Raw genomic sequence first — 10109 nt, forward strand, 5'->3', positions numbered from 1 at the left:
TGGGTTTTGGAAATCTGCTGGTTCCAGGTCTGATGTAGTTGGACATGCATCTCCCCATGTCCTGCTGAGTCCTGCCCTCTCGTTGCAGCTCTGATGTACGCCAGCATCTTTGGCAACGTCTCTGCTATCATCCAGCGCCTGTACTCGGGCACAGCCCGCTACCACACACAGATGCTCCGGGTCAAGGAGTTCATCCGCTTCCACCAGATCCCCAACCCCCTGCGCCAGCGCCTGGAGGAGTATTTCCAGCACGCCTGGTCCTACACCAACGGCATCGACATGAATGCGGTGAGTACAGGGTGGGGAGGCCCCATGTCCTCACGGCACCTTGTCCTGAACAACCTGGAGTCCAGCTCTGGGTCCACCCAAACATTTCCATCCTTTTGACCAGGGTGGAGAGGAGGCAGGAGAAGACTTGGGAGGCTGGAGACAGTCTGTCTACCCATTCACCTCCTGCATCCCTCTTTCTCCTTCTCCCCCTCTGTCTGTCCATCCCTCCACATCTACCCAGAGGTTTTCCAGGGGCATGACGGCATTTCTTGGCCAGAGAGCAGGTTTGGTGCCAGCGCGCTGGTGAGGAGCTCAGAGCCCCCATCGGCGCCGAGCTCTTTCAGGCCGGTGTCTGTTGGTGTCACAGAGCTGCGGAGCAGGTATCGATCCAGCTCCTCTCCACACCGCTGGTTGCTAAGCAAAGTGCATCCCGCTCTCAGTGGCAGGGAAAGGAGGGCATTTAAATAAACCTCAATCCATTTTAATTAGAGCCCAGAGAGGCAGCTGTTTGTTAGCAAAGGGGGGATCAATGGCGGAGCCACGCTGGAGAGGCGGTGTGTCTCCGAGCCTGGCGGGGAGGCTTGTGCCGACGGCGCCGGGGCACCGCAGGGGTGAGGAGGGGGCTCAGCCAAGGAGTCCCGGGCTGGGGCCGGGGTGGTAGGACTCGGCTCATGGCCGCAGGGTTCAGTGCACAAACGTGCTGGCTCAGCCAGTGGCAAGGCAGAGAGAGGGGTGAGAAAGGATGAGGCAAGAAGAGAGATGGAAGTTGGTACTCCCCGTCTCTTGGCCCTGGGCAGGTCATTAGTCATTAGCCCGCTCATTCCCAGTTCATGCTCCCTTTTTGCCTGAGACTTGACCCTCCTCCATCCCTGAGCATCATCAGGACACAGATTTGCATGAATTCAACCTCTCCATCTTCAGTTGCTGCTGCCACATTAAACAACCGGGCAGGATTTGGATGTTTGCTGCTGGGAGAGATTCAGGTTAAACCTCTCTCATGGAGGAGATACCCTGGGCTGGACATCAGTGGCAATAACTAGAAGCAAAGCCATGGCACCCTACCAAGCACAGGTTCTCCCGGCTTAGTGCAAACCCAGGTCACAAATCCCCTGCTACGAGCTGAGCTTGCGGATTGGACGTGCCGCTGCTCACACCAATTCCTGCTGGATGCTGCTGAGATGCAATACGACCTAATCAATCATCCCACGGCCTGATCAATTCACCCACCCCCGATTTCCCAGTAGGGAAACTAAGGCACTGCTGCCAGCCTGTGAGATCATGACAGAGCTGGGAATAAGCCACGCTCACCAGCCCCAGCCTGCTTGTCCCAGATTTGGCCACCAGTGGGATGTGAGAAGAGAGCAAGGGGGACCCCGGGGCCATATGCTGCTCTCCAAAAGAAACCCAGACCCAGGTGGATTTTACCTTGGCACCATGAGCTATCGGTGGCAGCACGTTTCTCCATATTGCGAGTTTTACCTTGATTTCACCTTCACATTTAGCTTTTATTCAACGCAAGGTATTTGCCACGGGTATATTTAGCTGTTGCTGCACACAACTAGCCCGCGCTGCTTCTTGGCATTCAGGCAGGTGCTGTTTAATTAGGACAGCACCTCATTACCAGTTTGTACTCTCATTCAGCCAAGATTAGTGGGCATAAAGATGAAAAGGGGAATATGCCACCAGTGGGTATAAATAGATTGATCTGGTTATTATTATTTATTGCTCGGGAGTGCTCTCATCCCCAATGCATGCAGTACAAGCCAGGGACAGACAGGCAGGCATCTGCCAAGGGAAGATCAGAAGATGTCCTCAGCTTTGGCTTTCTGGGCTCCGGGGCTCCCCATTTGGCCCCAGCATGTCAGGCTGTGTGTCACACAGCCTCCCGGGGCTGCCATGGCAGTCCTTCCTGGGGATGGTGGCATGATGGCATCTCTCCCTCGCTCTTTGCAGGTGCTGAAGGGTTTCCCCGATTGCCTGCAGGCAGACATCTGCCTCCACCTCAACCGCACGCTGCTCCAGAACTGCAAGGCTTTCCGAGGAGCCAGCAAAGGCTGCCTGCGTGCCCTGGCCATGAAGTTCAAGACAACTCACGCGCCACCCGGAGACACCCTGGTGCACTACGGAGATGTCCTCACCACACTGTACTTCATCTCCCGGGGCTCCATCGAGATCCTCCGGGAAGACATTGTGGTGGCCATCTTAGGTGGAAAAGTCCTTCCTTCTGGGAGGGCAAGGGATGACGGGCAAGAGGCAAAGGGTGATGGGTGAAGGGTGATGGGCGATGAGCAGTGGACGAAGGGTGGCAGGTGAGGGGCAAAGGACTTCTCCATGTCCTGGAGAAGGGAAGGCTGTTCCTCAACATCTGGCTGGTCACCAGCCCAGTGGGCAGGGAATGGAGGATCCCCGGTAGATGTCAGGGAGAGACCACAAAGGAGTGAGCAGAGCAGGGCATGGCTCAGTAGTCCTCAGCCATCACTGATGACCCACTGCCCTGGCTTTTACAGTGTAATCCCCAGCATCCACAATCAGGGTCAGGGTTGCTGGGCATCCCCTTGTTCATGAGCCCCAAAATGAGGTCTGCTGGTCCAGTACATCTGGAGCTGGAGTGGGTGCCCATCTCCCCCTAATGAGCTGTCTCTTGGCACAGGGAAGAATGACATCTTTGGGGAGCCCATCAGCCTCTATGCCCGCCCAGGGAAGTCCAATGCCGACGTGAGGGCCCTGACCTACTGCGACTTGCACAAGATCCAGAGAGAGGACCTGCTGGAGGTCTTAGATATGTACCCAGCCTTCTCTGACAACTTCTGGAGCAACTTAGAGATAACCTTCAACCTGCGAGATGTGAGTGCCAGTGTCGTCCCATGGAGGGATGTGGTCAATGCCTTAAATTTGGCAAGTGGGAGGGTTGAAGCAAGGATGTCAACAGGTGCTCCTCACCCAGTTTGGTGGTGGATTGGCCAGCAGCCACATTTCCCAAGGCACCCTCCATGGAGTTATGATTTCCCCCACAGCCCAGCAGGCACTTGCATATTGCACATTCCTGAGCTCTTTGGAAAAGTTGGCCCCACAAGCCATGTTGGTAGTACTCTGCTCTGCAGCACTTGTAAATCATCTCCAGGCACTGCTCCAGCCTGGACAAGTGGGTCACACATGTTTGGAGGCTGCTGAAGTAAGAAATATTCTCATGCTTCATTGAGTTGGGTACCAGCTTTTTCTGAAATTTCCTTTTTAAATAATCTGGTTTGCAATCTGTGAAAGGCTTGGAGCATTTTTGTCATTGCTGTTTGACTCTTAAACTTTACGACAGGACTTTGTCTTTTCCTGACATTTTTTTCAGAAACACTTGCCTGGTAAGATAGAAAAGAAAGTCAAAGTCCCTCTATGTCCTGTCCCACCCCAGGATGTCCTGCCCCACCTCAGGGTGCTCCTTCCCTCCCCATGGCCCTGACACCCTCAACTCAGTCTCAGAGCAACGAGGCCAGCTTCTAGGATCCCTTGAGCCCTGCAACCAGTCCAGAAGTCACTGGGTGGGACAGGGCAGTGATGGAGAGGCAGAAGTAGCTGGAGACCAGCCCTAGGAGGATGCTGAATGGGCTGTAGCCCCCATGGCACCCAGGGCCATGGCATCCATGGATGAGACGTGGCACCTATGGATGGGACATGGCATCCATGGATGGGTGTTGGTACCCCTGGATGGGACACGGCACCCCTTCCCTGGTGACCAGCCCCTCTCATCCCTCAGGCAGACAGCGTTCCCCGCTCACCACTCAGCGAGGAGTATGACTGCACCTACCGACGGGCACGCCGACGCAAGCACTCCCTTTGCCAGCCCAACAAGCCTGGTGAGTCCCACAGCATCGGCAGAGCCTGGCTTGCAGGGCTGGGGAGCAGGGTCATTGTTTAATTACTGCCTTGGCAGGCACCCCGAAGCAGAGGTGGCTGCCGGTGCCTCTGTCCCGGCAGACCAGCCTGTATGTCCCCATCCTGGGGGCACTGACGCTGCCTTCCCTCCCTCTTCTTAGGATGCTCCAGCCCTACAGGCACCCTAGAGGGTATGGGGGCTGATTTTGCCATGTGTGGTACTCCCCAAATTAACCTGTTGTGCTGCCCCACAGACCCAGACACGGGCATCTCTGATGCAGAGCAGTATCACACCTACTCAGAGCTCACCAACCCACAGGACCCGCTGAGTAAGGACCAGTGGGACGACCTGGGCAGCAGCACCACTCCCTGCTCCCAGATCAGCGATGACGAGGTCAAGACTGGCAGCCCTACAAAAGCTGAGCCCTTCCCCACATCCAAAAAGGATGACTTTGCTCTGCCCACGCTCAGCCTCGTCACCACCAACGCCGGCAGGACAGAGGTCGGCAAGCAGGCGGCAGAGAGCAGCCAGTCCTACGCAGGTACCCACAGCTACAGCCAAAGCTGGCAGGAGGATGGTGAGAGATGCTCGGGCGTGATGGCCTTGTCTTGGGGCAGAGCCAAGCAACTACATGAATTCGAGGGGAGCCACACTTGTGGCCAAGGGTCTTTGCTGCCTTTTGTCCCCAGTAGTATCTGCTCTGTCCCTCCTGTGCCCTGCAGTTTCTCCTAGCACCCACGGACCCCTTTGGGCTTGCCCCATGGGGCAATGCCTTCCATAGGCATGTTGGGTGCCAGTGTGATGGACTGTCCATGAGCACCTTGGGTGCCAGGGTGATGGATCCCCATAAGCACCTCAGGTGCCAGGGTGATGGATCCCCATAAGCACCTCAGGTGCTAGGGTGATGGACTCTCTCTGAATACTATGTATGTCAGGGTGATGGCTCTCCATGAATGTGTTGTGTGATGGACTCTGGAGCACCTCCATGCCAGTGGGCCTGAAGGATGCAAGACAGAAGTGCTGAGATGTGTCTTCTCCTTCCAGCCACCCCCCTGGACATCCCCAACATGTTCACCTTCTGGGAGGACCGAAGACCAAACGACCACCCAGAGCCTTTGCAACACATCTCCTTGGTACACAGCTCACGGGACATCCCCCTGCACAGCGACTACAGACCAGGGCAGATCGAGTCCAGGCTGGAGCTCCTGCAGGCCCAGCTCAGCAGGTGGGCACATACCCACAGCACAGGGTTGGAGAGCACCCAGGGTGGGCTCTGGGCCATCACCTTCTCCTGCTCTCTAGGGGTGGCTGCAGTGGGCTCTGTGTACAGCAGATGCCACCTCCTGATCTCCTAGGATACTGCATTCCTTGGGGAGGTGGTGGGAGCGCTTTGCAAATGCAGCGGCTTCTCAAACTGCAAGTCCTGGCCCTGGCTGCAGCCCAGCACCTCGTCTGCTGCTGTGCCACCACCCCTGGGATCTGCTGTTTTGCCGCTGCTTCCAGACTCGATGCAATTGCAGACATGAAACCACCCACAGGCTCACGACCCGAGCCCTTTGCAGGCCTCCTCTTCCTGCTGCAAAGAGCTGCTAGCATCCTCTTGCTCGAGCAAACGAGCCTCGTGCACATTGTTACCCTCTAAATAAGAAAAAATACATGATTTTCGAGCAAGAAGGAAGAGGCCACACCAGAGACACAGGTTTAAAGGCCCCAGCCAGCACCCACACAAGCGGCTTGCTCTCCCACCCACGGCTGCTGCCCATGTTAAGTTCACTTTACTGCAGTGCCCACACATGTATTTCAGTGTCTCACCAATGTGCCATCCCCAGCAGCAGGGGACAGATCTCCTGCCCACTCTGTAAGTGCTGCCAGGACTGTTGCCTGCAAGGGGGGCTGTGCCCGCTCCTGCCGGAGCTGCTCATTTCAGCCAAGGACAAGGCAGAAGGAAGAGACTTATTCTACTTTTCCATTTCCTTCTATTCCTCAGTTAAAAATGGTTGGCACCAACCTGCTCCCATCTGTCAGCACAGGCAGCTGGCCTGGAGAATTGATCCAGATTAAAACTAACCATTGCAATTTTTTCCCACCTCCAGGGTAGTTTTAGCTTTGTTCAGTTCCCCACTCCAAATCCCAGTTTGGCTCCACAAAAAATTGGGCAGGGGATGATTGGTTGTGGCAGGAGAGAGTCGGCAGGACTGATCTCTCTGTGGCAGTGCTGGTTTGAAGCTCTCTAAAAACCTCACCAAGCAGCACCAAGCAAAGCATCATCACCCTCGGGCAGCTGAATCAGCACCTCCTCCCCAGTGCTTCCCCTGCCCGGCCATGGGTCTGGCTCTCGTGGGATGCAGCGGGATGCACTGTGCTAATGCTGGGCTCCTCTGTCCCCAGGCTGGAGTCCAGGATGTCGTCAGACATTAATATAATCCTCCAGCTTCTGCAGCGCCAGCTGTCCCAAGTGCCACCCGCATACAGCCCCATCTCGCCGTCCTCCCACAACCTGGCCATGTACGGCATCCTCCCACGGAGCCTGGAGCCGCTCACCCCCTGCGCACCCCTGGAAGACGAGGAGACGACAACCCCGGAGCAGGTATGACCACCCCTCGTGGCTCAGCACCAGCTGAGCTTCCTTCTGCCCCAGAGCAGATGGGTCTTGGAGGGCCAGCGGTTCCCTTCAGCCTCCCTGCACGCAAAGCACAGCCAAGCACTCATGGGTCCCGGCACAGCCCAGGGGTCTTGAAATGGGAGTAGATCTACCTAGAGATCCTTCTGCCCAGTGCATCGCTGATTTTGGGGCACAGCCTGCCATCTCCAGCACTACCAGGTTGCCCCATCAGTAGGGAGGGGAGTGGATTCCTCTGCTCTGAGGCTTCCTCAGGCAAAAAATAATATTTTGGGGCTTGGGGCCTGATGGTGTGAGGAGTGAGCATGGCAGCTACTTTGTTTTGCTTTTGCCATAACCCACCTGATTCCTTCTTTCCCACCAGAGCCCGAGCTACACGGAGGTAGAAAAGTTCCACTTGAAATCCAAGGACTCCTTGTCAAGCGGGACACACCTCGCTGTGGCATCTGACGAAACTATGACGGTCCACTCCGAGCAGGAGCACCATTCCCCACCTCTCCCGAACCCAGAGCCTCCCCACCAAAGGGCACCAAATACCCAGGGACTCTTCCGGGGCTCTCGTTTCCCTTCCCTCCCTGAGCACTTGGAGGCATCTTCCGAGCACCAGGACATTCAGAGACACCTCTCCGACCCAGTGCTTCCTGGAAGTTAGAGATGTGGGGGCCACGAAGCAAGTCAAGAGGAACCTCAACTGTGAGCTCGGTCAGTTGATGTTGATTTTGACTGCAAGGGTAAGACGGAGGACAATGCCATTGGCTCAGGGGTATAATTTGTAGCTGTATTCTGCCACCGTGAAAGGAAGTGTAGAGTGGCTGGCTTCCAAGGTCAACGTTTTCCAGCGGTTCCCATAGAGTAGGTTTCATTTGCACATTATAGTGAACCCAGAGCAGTTCTTTCTTACAGCCACCAACAAGCTGGCTAGGCCAAACGGTACCCACTCACTGCCTCTTCCTTGCCAAGGCTTCCTCTCAAGAACGGCACAAGCCAAGTGAGCCACAGCGACCGGAGGACAGCAAATCCATGGCTCTTAACTGTGAGGCCACTTTGCTGTCAGCTCTTTGGAGCAGGGACCATTGCATTGGTACTGGGCTTAGCCGAGCGGAGCCTGTGGGCATTACAGAAAGGGTAGTCACCAGAGGAGGAGGAGATCTCCACAGTGCAGTACTGGGGGGAGCTGCAGGTGGGAAGCCTAGGACAAGGACAGAGGACAGAAACTATCCTTGTCCTACTTGACTGCCACTGAGAAACTAAGGGCCAACAGCCCCTGCCACTTCAGCATGCTTCAGCACGAGTCCTAGGGCGCCAACTTCTCCAGCAAGGCTGATTGCGCCTTGCAAACCCCAACACGCATCCCACAACTCCCCAGATAAACCCAGCTGGTCACTGGCCTGGGCATAAAGCACAAAACTCAAAAGCACAATCCTGGAAAGCCGAAAAGCCCCAGACACCTCGCCTCCAGCCCTTCCTCCCAGCTTCTCTCTTTTGATAAAGGTTTGATAGATGCTTCCTCCTCCCCAGTCCTTTCCCTGGCAGACTCCCGCAGCACCCCCGTAGGAGAAGCCCACTTAGCACTGCCACCTTGCCGTTCGGTTAGATGCTGTGACAGTCCTAGGCCGCCTGCTCAAGTAATGTATCGAGCTCCCTTTGAGAGTAGTAAAACTGTGAGCATCTCTTTCTCTGGAGTTTTAGTGTACACTTTGCTAATAAAGATGTTTTTGGCACCTAACGTGGGTTACAGCTCTGTTTGTTGAGACCACCCATGAATTCATCCCTGGCAGTAAAAAGCACAGGTGCAAGATCCCTGAAAAGGCTGTGGTCAACCCCCACTTGCTTCATCCAGGGAGTATGGGGCTGACAGAGCCCATGTACAGGTCTGACAGGTGAAGGATGGGGCCTGGGGGGGCTTTGCTGAGCAATTCCTTCCCAATAGGATGCAGCTCAGACTCAGTAGCAATTTGTAAAAGCTTTTCTACAAGACCAGCCTGCTGCTGTTCTCCTGCGTCTAAGAAATGACCTCGCAAACACACCTCAGGCAAAGATTACACCAAGAGTCCTTGCAACAAGTGGGACTTCAGATGAGCACAGCGATACCTAAAGCTCATCCTACATCCCTTGCTGAAGGGGACACACCTCCCGTCCAAATGGCACTGCTCCTTCAGGAGGGCTGGATCACCCATAACAAATCCCAAACGGTCCCAAGAGGCAAGGACAGACCCCTTGTCCTCAGCAGGGGGTTAAACCTGCCTCTCCCCAGCCAATCTCGCTCCGTGGGGTGACACCAGGGCTAGAACCAGCCGGCAGCCCTAGCCCAGGCCCCAGGCAGGCACAGTCTCACAAAGGGGCTATTTTTAAACCGGACCAGCCCAGGTTTCAGCTGACAGCGGCCAGGACAACTCCTCCTCCTCTCTTGCCTCAGCCTAGAGAACCAGGCGGCCTTGAGGCCTTCCCAGGACGTGCACAGCACCTGGGGAAGCACCTACCCCTCCTGCCAGGGCCTGGGGCACCCACGAAGCCCAGCCGTGAGGGAGACGAGCTGCCCGCGGAGGGCCGAGCCAGGCGCAGGGCCTCAACCCGCCCTGCTCCAGGCAGGAGTCCCGATGCCCACCTGCAGCCCTTCCCCGAGTAAGGTATCGGGCACACACCGATGCTGCTGCGTGCTACCGAAAATAAAACCCCATAATTAAGCTGCAGTTAATGAGTGAGAAGCCCTTCCCCGACCGCCACTGGGCGGAGGCGGGACTCGAACACCAGGTACCACCGTGCGCCTGAAGTGCTCCCCCGCCCCCCTCAGGCTGCCGTGACTGACACCGCTTCCAGCCAATCGATTGTCAATAAGGGCTCAAGAGCCCGCCTCGCGTCACTGCGACCCCTGGTAGCCAGTAAGATGTCGAGAACGTGCACCCCCTCCCTCCGGGGCGGGGTCAAACGCAACGGTAGGTTATCCCAGCCAGGGGGTGAGCGCCCGTTTGGAATGAAGGGCAAAACGACCAATAGAAGACCGAAGAGGACCCGAACGGACGGGCGAATCACCCAATAGACGCCCGAGCTCCTAAGTGACAGCCTTTATAGCCAACCCGCACCCAGCGGGCGGGGCTCCCCGCGTGGCTTCCGTTCCCGTTGTGTGAGGGGCCGAATCCCAAACGGCCTCCGCGCTGCTCCTGCTGCCGCCGGGGTCTGGAGCCGGGCCTGGGGGCGCGGCGCCGTGCTGCGGCCTCCCCCGCTCCCCGCCACCTCTCCGGCCTCGCTGTGCCCGGCCGGCCGCCCTCCTCCTCTCCCCCGGCCCGCTTCTCCATCCCGCTCCCTTCAGTCGGGCCCATCGCTCCCCTCCGAGCCCAGCCCGGGTCTCCCCCCCCC

At 56.8% G+C, this 10109-nt stretch overlaps 1 protein-coding gene across 1 annotated transcript in view; it reads left to right on the forward strand.

Annotated features, from left to right (window-relative positions):
* The window catches only part of KCNH6 (potassium voltage-gated channel, subfamily H (eag-related), member 6), a 33696-nt gene extending 25221 nt beyond the window's left edge, over positions 1-8475 (forward strand). The window contains exons 9-16 of the mRNA XM_010561367.1: positions 89-288; positions 2224-2476; positions 2921-3114; positions 4016-4115; positions 4389-4676; positions 5180-5360; positions 6524-6722; positions 7120-8475. Coding sequence (XP_010559669.1) covers positions 89-288; positions 2224-2476; positions 2921-3114; positions 4016-4115; positions 4389-4676; positions 5180-5360; positions 6524-6722; positions 7120-7407 — 1703 coding nt within the window. The 3' untranslated portion in view covers positions 7408-8475. The remainder of the gene's footprint in view (positions 1-88; positions 289-2223; positions 2477-2920; positions 3115-4015; positions 4116-4388; positions 4677-5179; positions 5361-6523; positions 6723-7119) is intronic.
* Positions 8476-10109: the final 1634 nt, after the last annotated feature.

This window comes from Haliaeetus leucocephalus, unplaced genomic scaffold (assembly GCF_000737465.1).
Source record: "Haliaeetus leucocephalus isolate CR32 unplaced genomic scaffold, Haliaeetus_leucocephalus-4.0 Scaffold144, whole genome shotgun sequence".
Classification (NCBI taxonomy): domain Eukaryota; kingdom Metazoa; phylum Chordata; class Aves; order Accipitriformes; family Accipitridae; genus Haliaeetus; species Haliaeetus leucocephalus.